Genomic DNA, 23,085 nt, shown 5'->3' with positions numbered 1-23,085 from the left:
GAGAGCAGGTGGCGCCAGTGGACCTACCTTTCGCCCAATTGGTTGCACACCGCACTCCAGCGCGTGTTCAGGCGCTCCACGTTCGAGTGCAGTCGCTTTAGGTCGCCAAGCACCTTGGTTGGCACTCCCATGCGTCCCAGCTGATCGGCCGCATCGTTCATCTTATCCATTTGCGGCTGCTGTGTTGTAATGATGTCCTGCATTTGGTTTAGTTGCTTATACACCTGCTGCAGGCCCTCAGTTGTCGATGGCAGATCCTGGTGCCTGGCCAGCTCGTTCTCCAGCTCGGAAATCACATGCTCATTGTCCTCCAGACCAGCAAGCGAGGCCTCGAGCAGCTTCAAGCGGTCCTTGTGCAGGCCACTCTGAGTGTTCAGCTCCTTCCACAGCTCCATGAGGTTGTCAAGGCTCTTCTTCAGCACTGGCGTCTTCAATGCAATCGTGCGGAAAGTCTCCTGCAGATGCTTTAATTCAGGCTCCAAAAGGTGCAACCTGCGCTCATAGTCCGAATGATCTTCGAGCACATGCTCCAAAGAGTCCAAATCACGGGGCAACGGAGCCAGTATAATCTTATCCAGCTCACGGGCCATGTCTTCCAGTTTGCTCTTGATGGCAATGCATTCCTCGGTGAAGATGCGACTGGCCTGTTTGCTCTCCTCTGCAAAGGATAAACAACGATTAATATTGTAAACAAAATTATGAGATCGTTTAGACTAGATATCCCAGAAGTGCACAAGATTACCCCTTGTTTTGACACTTGCGAACAGCTTCTTCATGGTTGACTAGGCTTGACAAGACTAAGTCGCATTCTGTCTTCCTGCTTGCCACTTGCCTCATAGAAAATACAGAAGCATTAAATTCAATTAGCCTCCATCAATTAAACGTTTTGGACAGCTGGCGAGCGCCGTCAATTGAAAAGCGAGGCGAAAACTATTTCCTACCCTTCGAAAACCCCTGTTAATACCGATACCCATACGAGTACTCCCACACTTACCTTCGGCGCGAGCACGCTTCTCGAACTCATCGAACAAGCGATTGACCTCGTCCATTTCGCGGCGCAGGCGTCGCAGCTGCGGATCGTTTGGATCACCCTCGCTCAGCAATTTGTCGGCATCGTCGTTGAGGGCACGCCGGATGGCCGTGCGCTGCTCAGGACCCATGGCCAAGAACTGGTCAAAGTCCCAGCCCTTAACCACACGAATGGTGGCGAAGATCATGTTCTGACGCAGGCGCAGATGCTTCTTCTGCCACAGAGCTACGGATCGATCGAACAGTCGCTTCAGACGTTCGGCGGCATCGATTGCCTCCTGGTCGGGAGGTGGAAGTAGCAGGCAAGCGCCCGGTATTGGTCCTTCCTGACCATTGGCGGTGCGCACGCGCCACTTTACACGTCCGGAGTTGTCCAGGAGCGTAACAGTCTCGCCCTTTTCGATCTGCAGTTGACCCTGCTGTTTGTAGGCACAGATGGCCTGCACAGGTCCTTGTCGATTAACCGGCTGGCGTCGCTTGTTTAGAGGCACAACTGTCTGGGCCCTTCGCTGCAGTGTCGCCACTGTCTCGCCAAAGGCATTCAGTTCCTCGCGCAGATCCTGCATTCCCCTGAGAAGGGTTTCACCCTGGTCCAAGCCAAAGTCGGACTGTGAGAACTTGCTGTTGAGTATTTCGTCACGCTTGGCCAGCCACTGCTCGGCATCCTTGATCTCGCCAAAGAACTGATGGTACTCCGTGGCGTGTTTCAAATGAACCTCCAAGCAAAGGGTCAGCTGCAGCAGCCATGCCCATTGTTGTTGCAGGGCTGTCAGATGGGCTTCGATGCACTTGGAGGCCGGATGCTGTTGGTTCAGCAGGGCTTCTCCACGATCCAGGATGGTGGCAAAGTGCATCTCACGCTTTTCCAGTTCGGACATTAGGTTCTGGATGGCCATAAAAATGGTTTTATTAGTAAAGACATTAAAAGTATTTTATAAGTGCACTTGGTTGGTTGTTCTTTTTTGCAATAGAAAATTTCTCATGGTATTTGTAAACCAATTTGTCTTCTTACCTCGTCGCCATTACCAAATGCACGCTTGTAAACGGATAGAAGCACAACACATATATAAAACTAGCTCTAAGGGTATTCATTGGGGCATGCATAAGCCACCACTTACCTCGTAGTATCTGTGCACGGAGGGAAGATCGAGTTGTTTGTCCGCCCAGTCGCGCGTAATCTCCACCTGCTCCTTTTCGTTAAGCCACTGCAGTTCCGCCGAGGCCTGTCCAAGGAAGTGCTGCAGCGAGTCCAGATCGGACAGACGCTTCGTCGAGGTGCTGAGCAACTCGGCATACACCTTCTGCAGCTGATTGAGACGCTGCTGGTACAAAGCCAGCTCATCTCCAGAGAACTTCGTCTGCTGGCGTTCGTCGTTGAGTATTTTCGTGTGGAACTGATCAATGATCTTGTGCTCGTGCTGTTGACGATCCAGTTCCTCCTTGACCGACGGCAGGTCACTGCCATAGTCAGCGGCAAGCAATTGTTTCTGCAACACGAAAACAGTCGTTTAATGGATTGTCAAGACGACATATGATTTACTTGTACTTACCAACTTGTTTTGGCACCACTCAATGTGCTCCTGCAGATCGCGGAAATGGGGATTCGTGTCGATCTGACGGGACTCGACCACCATGCGCGTTTGACGCGTCACCGTGGTCTCGTGGACGGGATACTTCAAACCGGACAGCTTCTGTACCAGGTTCGTGTGGAAATTGGTGCGCAGTTGAGCCCAACGCTGGTGCAATTTGTTGACCTTCTTGTGCAGCTCACTGACATGGGGATAGCGACCCTCGTTGAGCACGTGGCAGTCCTGGTTCATGTCCTGGATGGGTTCCTCCAGGTGCCGGATCTCGGTTTCGAGCGCCTCGACAATGCTCTTAGCGTCAACGGGATGCAGACGCTCAATGCGGCGACCCTCCTCGCCAATACGAGTCTCTAGATCGGTCAGTTTCTGATCTACATGCTTGATCTCGCGCTGAACCTTATCGGCCAGTCGTTGCAGCCGTTCTAGTCGCTCAATTTCCTGCTGAAGGATAACCTCGCGATCCTGCAGCGCCGTGTTCATGCGATACCACGCCTTCTCGATGGCATCCGGGCGCAGTTCGGCCTCTACGTCGACTTCACCCACCGTTTCGAAGTAGCGCTCCAGCTCCTTGTAGATCTGAATGAGCTTGGATTTCTCGCGCTTGCGGGCGCTCACCTCCTCAGTGCGGAAACGCTGCAGATCGCTCAGCAGACGCTTCATCTCAATAAGCGTAGGCGGGAAGGAACGCTCCTGCAAGTAGGCGGTCTTCTCGCGGCACCAGTAGATGAACTGCTGTGCCAGGTCGCGGTACTCATGCACGCGACGTTGTGACTCCATGTCGAAGAGTGGATGAATAGACGGTGGCTCCGGGAACACATCGTACAGCGATGAAATGTACGTGATGAGGGACTTCTCATCCGGCTCGTTGGTATCAACATCTAAATTAGAGGGTTTGCCATTAAATGGATCATCATATGAATTTTATGGTTAACTCACCCTCAGGATCCAGCAGGCGCGTAACTCCGTACTCCTTCTCCACAATGTGGAAGGCCGTCTCCAGGCGCTCCCTTGGCCGATCGTTCCTTGCCTTTCGCCAGTCAAGCAAGTCCGGTCGGTTGCGGTGCACCAACGCCGAGAAAGCCAATCCATCTCGCCACGACGACGTAAAGTCGTTGACACGTACGCCCGGATACCGAGCAGTGGAGCGACGTGCCCAGCGCAGCAGAGCCTCCCGAGCGGATACGTTGTCCTCTTTGCCCACAACAATATCGGAGATCTGTGAAATATTAAGTTAAATAATAAGTAATGAAGGTTGAAATTATAGCCGAAAGGAAATTCATTGATTGAAAGGAGCAGAGAAAAACTGTGGTCGCCTAATTTAAATTCTCAGAGAAGAGTTTGTTATCCTGCATTGTCTTCCGAAGTTTGATGTTTACCTCTCTGCGCTGCGAGGACGACGACTCTATAGCCGGCGGCAGGGCGCGACGATACTCTAACTCCGAGCTGCGAATCATTTTGGCCGGAGGCAACAAGTCCTCGGCAGGCTGAGCATTCTCCTCCGCTCGGCTCAAAGTGGTCACTTTTCGGACAATGTGCGTGGTAACACGGCGATGGCCATTGGGCGCTCTTTGCGATGTCTTGGTGCTCTCCACACTGGAGCCCAAAACCTCCGTGGAGATGCGTTTATTCCGCGTCACCTGTTGGTAATGGGTGGATGACGACGGAATTGCACCGGACGGAACCAAAGCTCTAGTTTCTGAAAGGCGACGTGAATTGCCAGCGGGATCTTGGAAGGTCACAGTGCGCTCAAAGTTGGTTCGTTCATGAGGAACGCTTCCCAGGGGAGAAACACCTGGATAATCCGTAATCACCGCCTCCACAGTGCGCTCCCTCTTTGTCTCATGACGATACCGCAAGCTCGAGTCATCGATATTGGTGGTTATGGCCGGGCCACGGGAGGAGTGGACCACTTCGGACCCGCTGCTCAGAACATCGCCTCTGCCGCCATTCGTCTGCCGCACCAGTTGTTGTGTGCGCTTCAGCGTCGATTGCGAGCTGGAGTGCATGTTATCGTAATAATCGAACTGCTTTCGCAGTTATCGATACTTTCGTTTGTTTCACTTTGAGTCGTTTCGTTCTAAGGTTCGTTGAAGAGTCGTTTCGTTTTGCCGCGTTTCTTTTGCGCCGATTTTCGTTATTCTGCGTGATTGCCAAAATAAGTTTAATTATTTGCCGGTCCTTACAATTTGAGTTTAATTAAGCCAAACCTAAAGCCAAAGTCAAATCCCAAACTAGCACCGGATGTCTGGTACTATTTGGCATTGCCCTGGAGTTTGTCAGAAACCCCATCGAGAACTGGAGTGGAGTAAATTTAACCGAACGGAGCCAAAGTGGAGTGGAGAATTATGGGGCAAGGTAAGAGGTATGCCGAGGGGCAGGGAGGGGCCCCATTGTTGTTGCGAATTATTTATTGTGTTGTACGTACACATAATTATCCCAACTGTCTGTCTGTCTTGCTCTTGGCGCTACTTTGTTGCTTCTTTTGCTGCCGTCATTTTTTTTCATTATATATTTTTTTTTGCAAATGTGTGTATATTTACGGCAAAAACTTAATGTACACCGCTGATTCACGGGCAGAGATTCATTAGTTTCGGAACACGCAAGCCTATTTTGCATAGGAAAATGGGGAGAGGAACGATTTGGTAGGGGAACAGGGAATATGGGAATACGAATTCACCGGTTTGTTTGCACTATAGGAAGTGTAAGAAAAAGTTGGAATATATTACCCATTTTTTTACTGTTGAACTTCCATATGTAGAGGGGTCTTTATCATTATGGCTAGATATTATGCCAATACATTTTGACAAAGCTCCAAGATCTATTACTCAAATCTAAAATAGCTGAATTACACATATTCCACTTACGTGCTGTGCTTACTACAAATTTATTTGCAAATATTTGGGGTCAATATTATCAGAACAAACAACAGTAATTGTTCAAGTGAAGGGGCAAATAATTCGCAAGTGTGATAAATTTAGACAGATACAATGCAGCAATGGAAGAGAGAATGCGAGAATTAACTCTTTTTAGGGCTCCACTTAAAAAGTAAACAGGAAGTGAACGAAATGTTTAGCGACTCTATAAAGAAAGCTAGCAGCTGGATTACGAAAGAGCGACAAAATGTTCCAGAATTGCAAACATATTGGTACCGCCTTGTAACCGCCTCTGCTTTTAATGGAAATCTCTCGATTAATCTATATAGCTCAAGATCAATAAAACAGTTGGCCAGGCCAAAAAGATCGCCCACCCAACGAAAAGCACGACAAATGTTTGTTTTGCATTGGTAATGGAGAACGGACTTTAACTGGAGGTTATGCATATAGTATGTAGCTGCGTTTCACGCCTGCGCAGAACCGTGACAAACAAATACACACATCACATCCATTCACAACCATCGCCACACTACCAAAAATGCTAATTGCAGCGTTTTAAGCACACTATAAACGATCTGCGTTGTTTTATGTGATTATGCCAAAAACAAAAATAGTGATAGAGAAATAAGAAAAATACCTGGGGCCCCAGCGAACAGCTCGAAAAAGTGTCTGTGGAGGCGTCTCTAAGAGGCGTTAATGGCTTGACATTCTCAATGAGTCTTTTGAAAGGCGGCAAAGCTCAATCTGGTCTTTGCCTATTTTGGGTTTTTGGCTACTGTTCAGAGTTTGGAGATGTGCGCTTTTTAAACTTGCCTGCCAATTTGCATTGCTCCACGACAAGGAGCATTAATTCAGAAAATGATTGCAACTCGAGGTTGTAAATTAAATGGATAATGCACTTAAAACCAATCAAAATTTCAAAATACCTTCAGTAGTTAAGCTCGGTGAGGTAGAAGACTAATGGGCTGCCAACTAATTTGTATTTCTTTAAAGAAATGGCTGAAATTCAGGTTTTTGGCGACACGAAATGCTATTAAGAAAACATTAAATGTTGTGAATAACACACTAAATCACTTGAAAGTGATTTCTGAAGAGAGATTCATTATATCCAAAATGAGATTCATAAATTAAAGCTAATTAAGAACGGAAGAAAACCGAACAAACTACAGACCGTAAGCAGTTAATTTCGATATGGGTGATCTTCACTAGCATTTCCAGATTCAGCCGACTTGTGGGCATATAAATTAGATTTAATAAAGCATCCTCAGACAACGAGACAAACAATAAACCACTTGAGGAGAGCGTTGAAAATTGCTAAATAAAATACGAGACACACACGCACAAAAAATGGTTTTTCAAAGCTACGAACTGGAACGCGGCGAAAACCAAAACCGAAACGAGATGGAATCGATGATGATAGGAAAGGGGGCGGGAGATCAGCAGGGGCGTACGTCATTATTTTACAGCTACTTGACTCCGTTCGCGGGGCAGTTTGTTTGCAAACAAACGAACGAATTGAAACAAACCGTGCCCCGCACTTTGGCAATAAAGTCGTCATAAAAAAATAATTGAAATGCAGCTCAATTGCGAGAGATTGAAATCAATTGAAATTGGCGGCATTTAATAAATCAGAGAAACAGAGCGATTATAACGCAAGATTCTGACATCATGCGAAGTCGCATTAATTGATTGAAATCACTTTGGGGCTAAGACTTTGGCTTTGGTTTTGGGTTTGGGGGGTTTTCTGGGACACACACACACTTTATAAAGAATTTCCGGGATTTCAAAACGCGTTCCCGTAGTTTGGAAATAGTTGTGAAATTCCGCGGTTCCCGTGGAACGCATGCAATTAATTAATTTCTATTTGTTTTTGCAAATATTTATGGAGAGGGATCGTGAAATGTGTGCGGCGGCGTCTCGACAACAACTAAAAGCGATCGGGCCAAGTTAAAACGCTTAAAGTGTGGCTTTGGCCAGGTGTTGACGCTTCTGTCGGCGTCGGCGTCGCTGTCGCTGTGCTGCCTCGCTTTTTTTGTTTACAGGCAAGAATAGAAGCGAAGCTGAAACAAAGTGGAATTGGCACATGGCGATCGCTGCCTGCGTTGGCGTTCGCGTCGACGTCGGCGTCACGAGTCGCACAGCTTTACAGTATATGGAATATATGGATATGGAATCGCGATCGTGCTGACAGCTGTGCGTGTGCGTGTGTAGTTGTGTTGGTGGCAACACTCCAACACTGCCATCCCCGTTATGGCCTGCTGGCTTCGCTGCCGACGCCACTGCCTCTGCCACCGCCTCTGCCGGCATTCCACCTGATTCTGCCACCGCTGCGGTCCCTCTTTGATGACGTATTTGCAACCAACACCTGTGTTTTTGCCGCCGCTGCCATGGCAACGTGGACGCCGACGGCGGCAGCGACGCCCACGCTTACGCACACACATGTAACGCAACAACAACAACAGCACAAGGGCAGCGAAGCTTGAAATGCCCTTACAAACTGGATAATTGTTAATAAAGACACATATGTCAATTATAGATTCCCAATTTTATCGAAAGACCTGCAATCTAAAACTAATAAATCCTTTCGTAAACATAGATGCGTAAAATAGTTTTTTATAGGCAAATTAGGATCATAATAACTTTATGATAATATAAATCTGATTAGGCCTGGAAAAGTTACTTAAGGGTATATAGTGCTAAAAGGTAAACTATACTATCACAACTAAGTGATAAAATACGTGCGCCAATCAATTGGACAATTACTTTTACCTGTTAAATAATGGCTCTAAAAGCATAAACTATTTAAATGCTTTAATAAGCTAATTGAATACTTCCGCTGGAATTTTGATCTCTTACTCCAAGGCTTACAAAACATATAAGCTAAGCCCAATGAGAGATGGTATATTATACAACACCGTCTTCAGTTTTTCCTCTCTCATTCGAAATTTTGTTGTGGTAGCCGCAACTCATTCGGTGGTTCAGTAGATCCAACCAAAGTCGGTAGTACGTCATCCCATTTACGTAGAAGTACAAGAACACCAGACCAAAGAATAATAATAATAATGGAAACAAGACGGAGAACTTGATGATGGTAAGGAACAACGCAGAGGGCAAAATACAAATGAAGAAGTAGTCGAAATGGTAGTGAATTCTGAACAACGAGTTTTGAATAAAAACCCAACAAACTAAGGTAGTAAAAGAACGAAGTAAACAGCGATTCGCTATGACCCCATGGTATTTTTGGGTCTTCGCAGTTTGAATTTCAATCTCATAACACATCACGACCAACTCATTACATCGCATAGTGACCCAAAAAGACGGCAAAAACAGAAATGACCAATGATGTTAACAGGTTTCACTCACAGCAAATGATAAAGGGCAGTCGCTAAAGGCGGTGGGAAATGGCAAAGAAAATGGGGAAAGAGGGGAAAAGTCACCTAAAGAAATGACAATTATTTTGTATGGATAAAGTTTACAAAAATAAATAACATTACTTTAATTTATTGGTGTTGGCATAATCACTTTTAACAATATACAATTTTTCCATCTTATTGCAATGTGTTTTCGTACTATAGTATCTGTTTAAACTTTTCGAACCCCGAAGAAAATGGGCTTTATGTAAGACTGTGAGGGATGCACTACATTATAATTAATGCAAATTAGCAACAATCACCGACACATTGCATGCATTTCCCCCATCAATCTCCGGCCAAATAAGGCAGGGAAGTCAGAACTATTGCGATAATCTTGCACTTAGAAAGTCCAACGGATTCAAGTGGGTGTCGAAATCTATATGCGAATATGCGAGGCTGTGCCAACCAGACGGAAGTGCCTTTGATTCGTGTGTGCTCAAGATACAAATAAACATTCGACACACTCGCTCGCGTACTGCCAACATGGGTTAATTAGCATGTTACATGGCTTAAACCCCCGATGGCGTTGCCCTATATGGAGTAAAAGGCACTGACTACTACAGCTGCTTTTTGTTGTTGTTGTTGTTGTTGGCCCGGCATATTTGCTGGCCATATTTATGTATGGGTAATAAATACTCTTAACTGCTGTCAGTTGTTTTTCGATTCACACACACTCTCGAATCGCTATAGTCAATATGGTCAATACTCGTACTCAGGCAGATGTGGACCCCACACCTTGAGTTTCCCGGGTCTCCGAGAAACTGTGCAACTGAATTGCAAATCTAATTAGCCGCTGCAGGAATGTGGTGCGGGAAGGGGTGGGGGGATGGTATTACGGCTAAGTACTCATATTGGGCATATGCTTATTAATACCGGTATGATGCAACCCAGTAAACAAATGCTGCATTATGTTTGCCACTATTCGTAATTTGAGCACTGTTTTGCACTTGAAATGTGTTGTTTGTGGTGGGAAAACAAAGCGGAATCAGTAGCTGCTAATATTCATAATACCCCCTCCTAGTTTTACAACGCATCGGGAATCTCCTCACGCAGAAAGAAATTGCATATGCACTTTGTCATATTTCCAATATCATAATGAATAATACCAATCAATTGCGAAACAGACCAATATAAGAATATTCCATCTATAAAACTCAATTAATGACCCAGCATATTAATATATAATTGATTATTATATAGAAATATCTTATCTTTTTATTCTCTGTGCAGCTCGACGTTCTAGTTACTCGCCTAAACCTCGAGCGGAACTTGTGGGGGTGGCTAGTGAGGTGTAGGTGTCGCACCAAATACGTATGACATTCCTAGGGATATCACCGTGTGGGCTCATCATCATTGGCACCCTGATCGAATCGTTTACCTCGTCGCTTATAATTCCATCTACACACTTGAAATATATCCAGCGGTGAGTTTTCATATTAATTACAAGTCATTAGAAACACACTTACATTGGTAAACGCTTATCGAGTGCAAATAACAATTCCAGACAGCTCATGACATTTGCATACCAAACAGAAAAGGATGGCGAATCATAATTAGAAAGAGAGAGAGGCGGACGGGCAGCTTGTTTCCTTATTTGGTCAAAAGCCAAGCTATCGATTTATTAATGAAACTGTGTTTGTTTTTATCTGCGATGGCTATAGATAGATTTCGAGATCGAAATCGAGATTGAACCCACACACATCGAAGCTATTCAAAAATTCAGTCATCAATGTCATAAATTAAGACAAATAAGTGCATCTGTTGTGTTTGTTGCTGGTAGCATTCCGTTTTGGCCATTTGATATGCTCCATAGCCAGCTGGTCGAGAGTTCGAGTTCGCTGCTTGCGTTGAAGTCTTTCGTTTGGCAAGAACCGAGGATTGCTGATGTCATGGGCAGGGCACTAAAAAACACCTTTATTCCACCTGATTTTTTTTCAAGTAATTCTCGTTATTGTCTGTTGCTGTTTCCCCACTGGCATTGACTTTATTGTAACACATACCTTGGCGTATTATAATAAATCAAACGCCACAAAAAGCAGTCCCAAAATACAAAAAATAAAATAATAATCTTTTCAAATTCGAACGATGACGTGAGAATGTCTGGTTTTTCGGTGGCTCTTTGCTCATTGTATTTTGGCTTTCTTTCGAGGCGTTAGTTTTCATGCCTGGGCAAACTGACTAAACATCGGTCATGGCATTTTGGCCAAATATAAATGCCTGGCATACATATCCGCACTACTCCCCAACTAACAAGCAATGAAAAATGGCAAATTGCTGGGGAAATTATCTGATGCTCATAATGAAAACGTTTGTCAGAACAATTCGACACAGATCTCAGAGATTTGGCACACACCGTCGCCTTGGGGATCGCGGCAATTTATTATTTAAATTTAGCAATTGAGCGGCTTAGGAAGTTTACGTGGCAGCCGCAAGGTTACTCTAAGATTTGTAGCTCTCGATATGGCGCTTAGGTGTACTAAATAAAGCAGTAAGTCGCGTAATACGTTGGCCGGATAAAGTGAGTTATTGGGTATATTAAAAAGTAATAAGGATTGAAAATATGCGCTAAAAGTGTGCCAGTTTCTATTGATGCTTAAGTTTAAAATAAAAGTTTTGGTTAAAGCTAAAGAATTCGGACACAAACATTTTGGAGATTGAAATGTTTAAGAAAATGTTCCCCAACCCTACCAAATAAAGTTGTTCTATTTAATTTATCATCAGTTGTGCTCTCAACTAACCAGAACGCGCTAGAACCTGTAATAATTAAGCTAAAAGCTGCCATAAATATGCACTAATTTGTTGGGGAATCATTGGAACCACGTGTTAAGTACTAGAAATTACAATGCAGCTCAACAGGTTTTATGTCTCAAGTAAAGGTAAAGTCTCTGATTGATTGTATTGTTTTTACTGTTGTTGTGGGTGGTTCATAGATCAAATCGATTCGCTAGCACAATTTATAACTTAATTACAAGCTAAGCAGCGTTACAAACTGCCGGCGGCTGCTGTTTAGAAAATTGCTCCAACGCTTATTATTATTTTGTTCGCCTTTAACAATATATTTTCCCCACGTTGACCCACAAAACACCGATCATTAATTGAATATACAAAAGCTTGGCTTTTTGCACACGAATGGAAATAGGAATTATGTCATAATTGCAAGATGTCGATTGCGATTTGGATTTAGATTTGGATAAGTAAAAATGAAATGAGACTGAGAACGCTGTAAGCCAAATCATTTGGTATGCAAAACAAGAAATATCCTTTTATGTCGATCGCAGTCAATTTGCATATTTTTTCCGAGCCACATCGGGTGACATCAGACACCCGCAACAGCAACGACAATATACATAAATCCTTGGCGGCAGGCAGACAAGAAATAATGAATAAGCCAGAAAACAGTAAACAGTAAATGACGCGCGATTGAGTTTCACATTGTCAAGTGATTTACAATTCGTTCGCCTCAATTGAATGAGCGCCATTTGGTAGCCACAGTTGCGTGTTGCTGCTGCTGCGGCTGCCGTGGCTGTTGATAGTTGCTGTTGCTGTTGCCTCATGGTCGGTGAACTGGCAGCATCATTGAGCATTTATGTGCCCCATCGATCAAGTTGGAGTCAAGAAAAGCCGCAGCCACATCGACAGCCAACGACGATTTGAAAAATGCATCTGCGTTCGTCGCAGGTTACGAAATATCCAAGTTTCGGATTGACACACATACTGCGGAAATGTATCTCGTCGATGAGTCAGTGACAAAAATAATGTAATTGGAGTTCTTTAATCACAGTATCCGTCATCTTAAATTTATCACAATGTTCGGTGATTCCCTAAATTTATTTCAGTTCGTTATATTTATTTCAAACTCATTGTGCTGTTCTTACTCATAGCGTATTCTTGATATAGTACTTATTTGTCATATGTTTTTCACTATTCTTATATCATATACAATTTATAAAATACTTCATAAATAGCTTGTATGATATTTTTGTTAAAATATTGTTGTTTTGTTTAAAACTGCATCCCAACGCGGCATTTCATTGGGCCGGCTTGCCTTGCCTTGCTGCCAGTGGTTGTGTAGGTGGCCAAAACCACTCCCCCCTCCTCCACGTCGCCTTTAAAGCCAACTCGCGGCCTTGCTGCCGACGAACTGTAGCAGCAGCGGCAGCGGCATCGTTATGTGTGTCAGTCAGCGGCGGCGGCAAAGAGAAGGCAATCGGGTTGCCTTAAAAGGCAGGGACGCGTTTGCCAAAAAAAAAAATATATATATCTTTAGGTAGATCGAGCGTAGTTCGTAGCGTGTCAAGACTGTAGCTATCTGGTTGCTGTGTAGGCTGCTGCTGCCAAGTCGGCTCAATGAATCCATCCAAACGCCCAAATGAAAACAAACTCTAGACCGGGGGGTCACCTTCAGTCAGTCAGTCAGCCAGAGCGGCTCGTGGGCGTTTGCTTTTGCTGGCAGTCTCGCTGACTTTGAATAGCTGCCCACCAAAAATCGGCGCCCACAGTTTTGCTCCAATTGCTCAATCAATGAAAATATATATGTGGTATCCATATACCTTAGTATTTGCTCAACAACTCACCTGGAAGTGCAATATAATGGTCCAGATCAGGCCCAGGGTCAACTTGGGATTGCCATCCACAATATCCTCGGCGCGTATGTTGACCAGTTTGATCTTCTTGTAGCGCAAAAAGTCCAGTGCCATTTGTGCATTCTGCAGCATATGGAAACGCATTTTACCCTTCTCGCGTGGCTATAAAATCAAGGTACAAGGGAAACAAAAATCGAAGTGAATAAAACATTGGCGAGAGCGTGACAAAACTGCTAAGAAACCAATTGAATAACACTTACCAGGTGTTCGCCAGATAGCACCTCCAGGAGTGAAAGTAAATTGTGACCATCGCGCAGATCTTCGAACAAGTCCACCACACGACGATTGGCCTGCAGATGGGGGAGGTGTTAGTGGAATGCCAGTAAAAGGCGATTCAAATAAATTAGAGAGTAACCCAATGAAAAAGACATGCAGACAAAACAACTGAAAAAAAAACTGCTGGCACTGAACAGCAAAACAAGCCGCAAGGTAAAATTAAACATTTTGGCTAAGCAGCAAATAAAAACTCAAGAAAACAACATCAATGATAAGTGGATTTACCCTAGCAGTTGAAAAAAAAAAATTTAATTAAATTTAATATTGCTCAAAATTAACAACAGCGCAAAAATAAAAACTTTAAGAAACAACATCGAGAAATATTTAGTTTTGGTTTTAGCTCGACTTACAGACTGAGAACAACAGGGTATGCCATTTGTGGTTACACAAACATGTAGCATAGTATAGGTCTGAAAATCGCAGGAAGTTAATTTCAAAGTTTGTTAAAGAAAATAGCTATAAATTTGTATTTTATGTTTACTGATTAATACCTTAGCATACTTCCAATGCTGCTTGTGGGAAAGGTAGAAAAATTTTAATTTCGAAAACATCAGTAGGTTTCACTAATTTCAGTTAAGTTTAATGCTCTTGTGGGGCACCGTTTTAAGCACGATCATTAACTCACCTTTTTCAGATGTTTGTTAACCCATTTTGTGAAAGTCTTCTTCTGAATGGCATCGCGTTCGTCTAAATGGGGAATTGTTTAAAAAAGAAGGTCGCATATTAGAATTTCTCGATAAACTTGATTTCGGTTAGTAATCAAAATTCATGCAATGCCTGAGAAGTTTGTGCCGAAAGAAAAAACATTTCGAATGGCGTCATCGTTGATTGAGAAATGAATACTTTATGTAAAACAATCAAAATTCAACCGCCCACAATCAGAGTTATTAATTTTCGGCAAAGATCATTTCACGATTTTTTTTGGGCCGACTTAGGCAACTCAAGTGCGGGCGTTGAATAATCTTCCTAGGGCCTTAATTAACTTGTTTGAACAAATGTTCCAACTGCTGCCAATTAGTGGCTTATTAGAGTTTGTGTTGTGCGTGTATGGTTTCCCTATTTACCCTGCTCGTTCATCCTATCTTTATTTCCGTTCAGGGTCTCGGCAAACTTTGGTCAATGTTTTTCTTTGGCCTGATAAATTCAAAAATCGATAAGAAGTGGGCGGGCAGGAGTTTGGTAGCTTTGGCTTTGATTTGTTGTCTGACACATGACGTGAGTGTGTGTGTGTGTTAGTTTGCGGGAATAACCCATGTATACGATAAGCAAATGGTCATGTTGCCACAACTCTCGGCACAAAATCAAGCATTTTTAAGTTGTTAAACATTTTGTGGCAATTAGTATACTTTTGGTGGACTGATAACTCCATGCAGGGGCAGAGCTGGGCAATAATTTAAGTTAACCACCCTTTTTCAACACAATCTAATCAACGAGGAACAAAGAAAGATTCTGCAGATCCATAAAGAAAAGCAAACCCTACAGAACATCAACAACTCCACCAAGTGTCGAGCTCATTGTAAAAGTATTAAATATCGGTTGATAAACCCGATAAATTCAAGTGCCAAACACATAAAGCCATAAACGTAGTAGATCAGAAAACAACCAAGTCATATAACGAGCAACTCAAAGCAGAAGCTCAAAAGCAAAACAAAAGCGCTAAAAGATAAGGTAAAAAGTGACAGAGAGAACAAGTGACTGACTATAGTTGAACGATCCCAACCAGTTTAACTCTCTTCTCTCAGCAATACCCACTCTCTAAACCTTTGCAAAAAAAAACTAGAACGAAGCCTAAATGCCCTTGGAAATGGACTACCAATTCTCAAATATAAGTTCATGCTTAATCTCTTAGGGCGACAACAAGTCTAACGAGCCAAAAATTAACCTAGTTGTGTGGTCAACAAAAGAAGCGTGTTTATTGATAAACAATTTGTAGCAGAGTCGGGCACAAACTAATTGGCAAATACGTGATGGATCGCCGTAGAGAATGGACGGTAATCGTGTTCTGTTTAAAGTCGAAATACAGTACACGCGTCCCAGAGCGGACAACTCTCTCTTGAGCGGACAAAGTCCTTCGTCATAAGCATACAATAAACAAACTGGGTTTTTAGAGATTGATTTCTTGTTGGTTAAGGAATCAAATGCTCAATCCAATACCTCAAAAAGGTCTCTGAGCGGACAAAGCCCTTCGATGAAGTTTCCAAAGCTAATATGTCAAAATTTATTAATAAATAAAAAAAAAAAATACAGTGATTCATAGGATTCCAGGCAAATACAATTTTCGGAATTTCATGACCAAACAAATATGTGGTTGTAATATAACACATAAACCGTTAATACCCTATCAATAATTTTCCATCTCTTCAGTTACAGGTAAGTCAAGTCGCAGAGAGAGACAGAGAGAGTGTGAGAAATGGAGAAGCGAAAAGATCTTGAACTTGTTCCAATCCGATGACTCATCGGTTTGCAATTTTCCATTCAAGCGGAGATTCCAACTCTCGAAAACTCGCCCATTCATTGGGGTATCCGATCTTTCCGCAGAAATCTTTCTGCACGATTGCATGCAACATCAACTCGATTCGTAATCGAGCTTATTTTTATCTTACTCTAGGCCAAGAACAACGAACAAAGAGTTCATAAATATTCACACAAATAATGATTGTGCAAAGGTGTACGACTCCGCCGGCACAAATACCAAAACAGGGTAGCACTATCTGGAAATGTGTCTGTATGCGGCTTTTTGAAGAGCGCGTGATGATGTCACGTTCTAAGTTGAATTTGTTTTTGACGATTAAACGTTCGTTAAGTTGTTGTAGAAGAGTTCGGAGCCGCTTATTTGAAATTTGTTAATGTTTATTTTTGCATTTAGTCATACTCATTGATTAGCACACTTAACCTTAGAAGGACGTTTGATCATACATGTCTGATTAAAGAAACCATTGACACGGTTACTTGAAAGAAATCCAATTCGAATTTGGTAAAGCAATAATATATAATAAGAATAATACATTTCCATTTTTATACAACATAAAAAAAGAAAACTACCCACATATTAGATATGCTTTTGCATATCTAAATTACGAAACAAGCAACAAGGGTTAAGATTTACCAGTGAAACATTTTATTGTTCTTTTTTATGGACGTTTGCAATCAGCGATAAGAAATTCACGCATTGCCAGATATAATAATGAACTCACGCTGTGCTATTAACGCAAGGAAATGCACTTCAAATGGAATTCAAAGTACTTCCCGCTTTTATCAACAAGTCAACAAAATTCCCTACTAATGGCGCCAGCAAATTAGTGTCAGGCAATCGAAAACCTATAACCATAAGCATAAAACGCCCATATAAATGCTTACAAAAGTCAATAAGCATAAACCCGTTTATTTCGGCTGGGCAAATGGGTTCATATTGAAATTCGTGGAATTCTGAAGCCAACCAAGAGTTTGTTAATTTGCCAACACAGTTTTTGGGTGTCGGAATGATCGAAATATCAGGTTCCCAAGAAATTAGGGATTTTTAGACGATATATCATTTCCAAAACTTACCCCCAATGAACTGTAATGAACAATCTGGCTCTTATTAAATTCAAGGTCGAGATGGCACCCTTCTATTTGATCAGCATTTGATGTGCCAAGAAAGGTGCGACCAATGGTCTGCGAATGTGTTTGTATTTGCCCAAGAAGTGTCAACACCTTCTATTTGGTGATTGTCGGAATTTGTAATATACGAGTATTTATAACACTCGATAAGGCCTTGAAAAGTCCGCCAAAGATACGAAATGCATTGCTAAAAAGTGACATAATTTATTCGTCATAGCTTAAAATTGTTTGTTCTTCGAATCTATTTTACATTCCTGCGGATTTTGCATATATTCCGTCAGTAATCTTTAAACCAGTTGGGAAGACTAAGCTTAAATATTTGCTTAAAACTTCTACAGACTCTGTGCTAGCATTTAAAGAGGGTCTTGACCTTGACCCTTTATAATTTGCTCCCAAGCTTGGCTTCCGTCATATGTAGTCGGTCTTTGGGAAACATGTTTTGGGGTTAGTTAAGCTTAGAAATAAATGAAACCGCGACGGATTCATAATTGAAATTCATACAAACGAGATACAAACGAAGCGAACTTGAAATGCAAATGATTTCCGCCGCTGTAGCAATTAATAAATCTTTTTCTTGGATTCAAAGAAAAGGAGGAAACATCAAGGAACTGGAACACAACACATGCCAAAAGAATCGATGAAATCCTATTTCCCACTTACGCATTATGTCCCAATCTTCTATAAAATGATCCCAAATGGACATGCTACCTTTAAACTGAGTGAGTGCATCCTCGTAGCCACCCTGCGGCTGTGCCTGGGTGGATGAGTGCTTGGCGTTTTTGGGAGCAGCCGGACTACTGCTGCTGTTCTCGTACAGCGGCGAGGATGCACTGCCCGTCGCCGAGTGGCGATGATGGTGGTGCTGCTGCTGGTGGTGCGGCTGGTGGGGCGGCTGGTGGTGGTGATGACTGCCGTTGCTGCTGTACAGCTCCCGATCCCGCTGCTCCCGCTGGACCTGCTGGTACTCCAGCGTTCCATTGTTACCACCCGGTGAAACGGAGATTCTTGCCGGCGACTGACTGCTACTGGTGGTGGCATGATGGTAGCTCTGATGGTGGTGCGTCGTCTGGCGGGAGCTGCTCCGCTTCATGGAGTTGTTGCTGCCCGGCTGCTGCTCATTGGGATCGAAGCCCAGGCGGTCTTTATAGTAGGAATGCGATGTCATCTTGCGGGTGGCACATTAAAAGACTCGGATACACTCGAAACACTTTGGGTGAACAACACACTCCTCAACTTTCGCCGCAAATTCTTTGATATATTTCTTTTTTTCGCAGTCGATTTTTACGATTTATAGCACGTTTCGGAGTTTATGTTTGTTTTGCGATGGCACTTTGTGATTTTTATTTGTATTGCTCTCGGTTGGCTGGACCTGAAGTTGGAGTTGGCGAATTTAAATACAAATGATTGTGAATTTTGTACACCTAAATTAGCTGCGATGATTCAGCTGCAGACGCAGCGATCCGCGTACTTGAACGTGAAATCATCAGAAACAGCAATTGCAAATGAGTTGCAATTAGCGAGGTACCAAATCGGAATGTACTAAGCACTAAACTAAATTTAAGTAAAAGTTCTCGTTGAGGAAGTCGGCTATCTGCACACAAAAAAAATCGATCTATCACAAAATACAAAAATAATTTATAATATCCAGTGCTAACCTCAAGATCAAGTTTAAGTTTAAAAAAATATATAATTCCATCACGTGGATCATTTTTCCTGTGTATCTAAGAAGCGTTTCTATATAGCTGGTGTAGTTGACTTTATGTTGTTGTGCGTTGCCGGCATTTTGTTCCAATTGGCCGATGGCCAAAAGAAAACGTGCTGGGCGAAATGTATCTGGCAGATACACTGCTGTACATTTGTGCATTTGTCGCCAGGGGCGAACGAACTGGCGACGCCATGTATCCATCAGATACAGCCAGAGATATGGGATACTGAGATAGTGAAACACAATGGGAGAAGGGCGCGATCGCGATCGCTTCACTTTTACCAGACAGCCAAATTGAAACTTATAGAGATAAATTGAAACTGAAATCAGACGCAGCTGCACAACACACAAAGCTCAAGTAAAAGCGAGCACTTAAATCATTTCATTCCGTGTCCACTTTTTTGTTGTATTTCTTCTTCCATTTTTGCAATCTTTACAATGACAAAACTGCGATCCAATTTTATTCATGTACTTTCATTTGCAAAATCTCTACTTCTGCCCCGATTTTGAAGTTACTTTTGGTGTTTTTTTTTTGGTGGGTGATTCCATTCAATTCATGAGGTCAGCTTGGAGCTGTATTTCTGGCTCGGACCCGTAAGCACACAATAAGTATAAATAAATGAATGCCTAGACACGCAACCAGCTGCGGGCCCAGGAGACGGGTTGTCGCTCTGATTAGATACGAATACAATTATATATACCCAAAGTCGTATGTAGATATGGACGGACAAAATTTCTTTCGCTCTCTCAACTCATTTTTCATTCAAAGTTTGTGTAGTTTATTTACTTTACCAATCGGGTACTTGGATTCTAATCAAAAGTTTGTGTTGCAAAATCGCTTTGTTTATTTTATATCAATGCATATCTATAGTTAACAGATATAAACATTTTAACAAATTCGAAATGCTACAAAAAGTGACTTCAATTAATTAGCTTTTTATGGTGCATTATGCCGTTACCTAGCTTGCATCTGAATTAAACAACAATTTTATTTATTTAAAAAGGGTATATAAACTTCGGCATGCCTTGTGCACTTTTGTCAATTTGTTTGCATTGTCTGCTTTAAATTTTTAATTTATTTATGCAAACTCTGGGCGTAACGTAGCTAAATGACAAACAAACAACTTTTCTTGGCCGTTTCTGTGAACTTTTACTTGAATTTTGGTTTAGGTTTTAGTTTTGGTTCACTTTTTTAGATCTTTGGTTTTTTCACGGTTTTTGTTTATATTTTCCATCGTCAACAGTTTTTTGTGTCTTTTTTTGCATCTTTCACTCTGCTGCAAGTGGCTTTCAATAATTTTCACTCATATTTTTTGTTGCTTGTTATTATTATGGGTTTTTTGTTATTGTTATTTGCTGGCTGCTTGTTCCGTGTGCATTTTCCATTCACATGCAAAATTTCACACACTAAATTCACGGAAAATATTTCCCCACTGCCACTGTCTGAACTTGGCTTTTCGCCTCTCTCTTTCTCCCTCCTTCTACTTCTCCTCCCACACCTAGTCCTCCTCCACCTTCACCACCACCACCTCTTGCTCCCCCACTTTGTGGCACAGTTATGGCAGTTGTGCATTTTCTCTCATTTTCTAAGCCAGGTTTAAACGGGAGAGCCGGAATTAAGTATGCCTGGCATGTCAAGAAAGCCGTGTGTTCAGAACTAACAGGTAAAAAGAAAGAGAGAACGAACAGAAGAGATAGGGGCAGAAAAGAGCACTGAAAAAAATTGTATTTAATAGGGAGAAAATTGAAACGGTTTTTAACTCAGCTACCTTATGATTTTTCTTGTGCATAAATCTAAGTGTAAATGCATTTGTTACTTAAAACAGTCTTTCTTTAATGCTATGTGTAGAAATGTTAATTATAATACAACAATTTTAATGGAAAATCTAATCTTTTCCGTATTGTTTAACAGTCATTATATATATCTGCAATATATTTGTATCCAAACTACATTTTTCCACAATTAATTTTTTTCGGGTGTATAGAGCGGTGCATGCGTTTGGCATGACTAATTTGTCTTTATAAAGGAAAAACCTAAATGAAATACACACTACAGTGCGACTTTGTGGATTTTAGTGCGTGTGCAGCGATCAAAAATCCGAGACCAGATCGCCCCTAAAGAGCAATTCAAGCTCACCAAAATCTAAAGAAGAAAAAAATCTGACAAAAACTGGTTATTGAATGAAAAGCCAGCCGACGACAGACAACAACAACAATAACAAGAACCACAAAAAAATGGCAAAAACAACAACGCACAACTAAAAAGAAGTTGGGAGAAGTTGAAATTTTCTTGTTTGCGCGACAAGCAAATATTTTAGAAATGCAACACAGCTGCTGGATTCTTTTTCTCTTTTGGGAACTCTGTAGTTCTGAGTTCTTGGTTTCCATTTATGATTTCCTTTATCGGTAAAGTTTATTTAGGACGATAACACAACGATGGACATTTTTATACACGGTTCACTCGATTTAGTCATTTATTTATTTTTATAGTGTTTTGACGTCTTTACTGCTGCTTCAACAACAATTTTTCACGAAAGATAAACGCGGTTTGTTTTATATAAGTGTTGAGTGCTGATTTTGAGGGCATTTTGATTATAATTTTGCACTTTGCTTGGGGTTTCTTCTCACTTTTTAAGGGCCAAGTTGCGTTCGTTAACTGCGCGTAAGTGTGTGCGTTAACAAATTGTTGTTGCCACACCATACACACACATATGTATTCATATACGGACGCAACGCACGCACACACACACAGTCACTGGTAATGGAACGAAGTTCTAGCAGATAAACGCCCAACCGCTCGGTATCGCGGTTCAAATTTGACTGAGCGCCGCTGTGCTAAGCGAATTGCTTGGGTGCTGAGATACAGATACAACTGCAAGAGCCGCAGAGATACAAGAGCGCAGAGAGCACAACGAGCGAAAGAGAGAGCGGGAGCGGGGGCGAGCGCTTGCAGGTGAGTGTGAGTGAGCGGAGCAGGTGTAGCGCGTGATATTGTTGTTGCTAACAGTGCTCTCAGTGAGCAAGATCACTTGTCCAATTTGCTGTGAGTGAATAAACTCAGCTACTCGGTTCACCAACGTGTTCATTTCTTCAGTTATAGACTCGCTGGTTATTAGAAGTTCATTTCGATCAAATTGATCAAATGATCATTTTCAAATTTGATTAACTTAATAAGTTGAATTATTAATGCAGCTGTATAAGTGGACTTCGTGATAAAAAAAAAAAAACCAAATATAAACGTCCAGTTACTGATGAAATGTATTATTGCATGTCACTTGCTAAATTTACCCATTTGAATAACTCTTTTCATCTGAATTCACTCAAAAGCAGCTCAAAACCAACTGCGTGGCCGGTTTTGTGTGGGAAGATAAGAGCGTAAGAGCGGCAAGTCAACGCTCTTTGAGCGCTCAAGCTTCGAAGCTTAAGCCGCCGCCAAGAATGACCAAAATTGTCGCTCTGCGACGAGTGATATTAAGCGCACTGAAAAAAAGTAGGGGTGACATTCCAGCCAGCTTAAAGTCTTCAACTTAATGTAAACGGGTTTTAAGTATTGGGAAATATTTAAGTTAAACTTCAGGACTCAAATTACTTGACCACAATCCTCGCCATTTATTTCTCATTCTTTTAAACTATTTTTTCATGCAGTGCATGCGAAATGAAAAGAAATTCCTCATATTTGGTCACAGCGTTAGCTATTTTTCTGCGGGCCAGAGGAAGCCGCTTAAGCATGTGGGCTCGCCGAGAAGCGAGTGTATAAAAAGAAAATAACATAAACCGCTAATGGTCATGGCCGTTAATAAACAGAAAGCCCTAATTTGGCTCTCGTCTTTCTTGTGGTTTATTAGCCAAGCCGCAAAGAAATGGTCATGGAAATAGAGAGACCGCAGATCGACACGCACTTGTAAACAAATTTGAAAGCTGCAGTTGAAAGAACTCTTCTGTTTGTCATAAACACAAACA

The 23,085-nt window shown here is 42.3% G+C and overlaps 1 protein-coding gene across 29 annotated transcripts in view; it reads right to left on the bottom strand.

The window, feature by feature from the left end:
* The window catches only part of LOC122613623 (microtubule-actin cross-linking factor 1), a 68,471-nt gene that overhangs the window by 37,295 nt on the left and 8,091 nt on the right, over positions 1 to 23,085 (bottom strand). For 8 of the 29 annotated variants that reach the window (XR_006325699.1, XM_043787871.1, XM_043787875.1 and 5 more), the window contains exons 1-10: positions 21,754 to 21,925; positions 18,129 to 18,789; positions 14,446 to 14,507; positions 13,745 to 13,834; positions 13,476 to 13,646; positions 3,552 to 3,831; positions 2,580 to 3,493; positions 2,148 to 2,516; positions 995 to 1,913; positions 28 to 658 (exon numbers count right to left, since the gene is read on the bottom strand). Coding sequence is in view for 28 of the 29 variants with exons in the window: in XM_043787871.1 (XP_043643806.1) it covers positions 28 to 658; positions 995 to 1,913; positions 2,148 to 2,516; positions 2,580 to 3,493; positions 3,552 to 3,831; positions 13,476 to 13,646; positions 13,745 to 13,834; positions 14,446 to 14,507; positions 18,129 to 18,585 (3,893 nt within the window). In the remaining variant the exon portion in view is untranslated. Of the gene's footprint in view, positions 1 to 27; positions 659 to 994; positions 1,914 to 2,147; positions 2,517 to 2,579; positions 3,494 to 3,551; positions 3,832 to 3,991; positions 4,755 to 7,249; positions 7,389 to 13,475; positions 13,647 to 13,744; positions 13,835 to 14,445; positions 14,508 to 18,128; positions 18,790 to 21,753; positions 21,932 to 23,085 lie in introns of those variants that run through there. The other 21 variants (XM_043787885.1, XM_043787896.1, XM_043787895.1 and 18 more) reach the window with 10 other exon arrangements.

Source organism: Drosophila teissieri, chromosome 2R (genome assembly GCF_016746235.2).
Source record: "Drosophila teissieri strain GT53w chromosome 2R, Prin_Dtei_1.1, whole genome shotgun sequence".
Taxonomy (NCBI): Eukaryota; Metazoa; Arthropoda; class Insecta; order Diptera; family Drosophilidae; genus Drosophila; species Drosophila teissieri.
The sequence above is the reverse complement of the archived record's forward strand: the minus strand, read 5'-3'. Positions and strand labels throughout refer to the sequence as shown.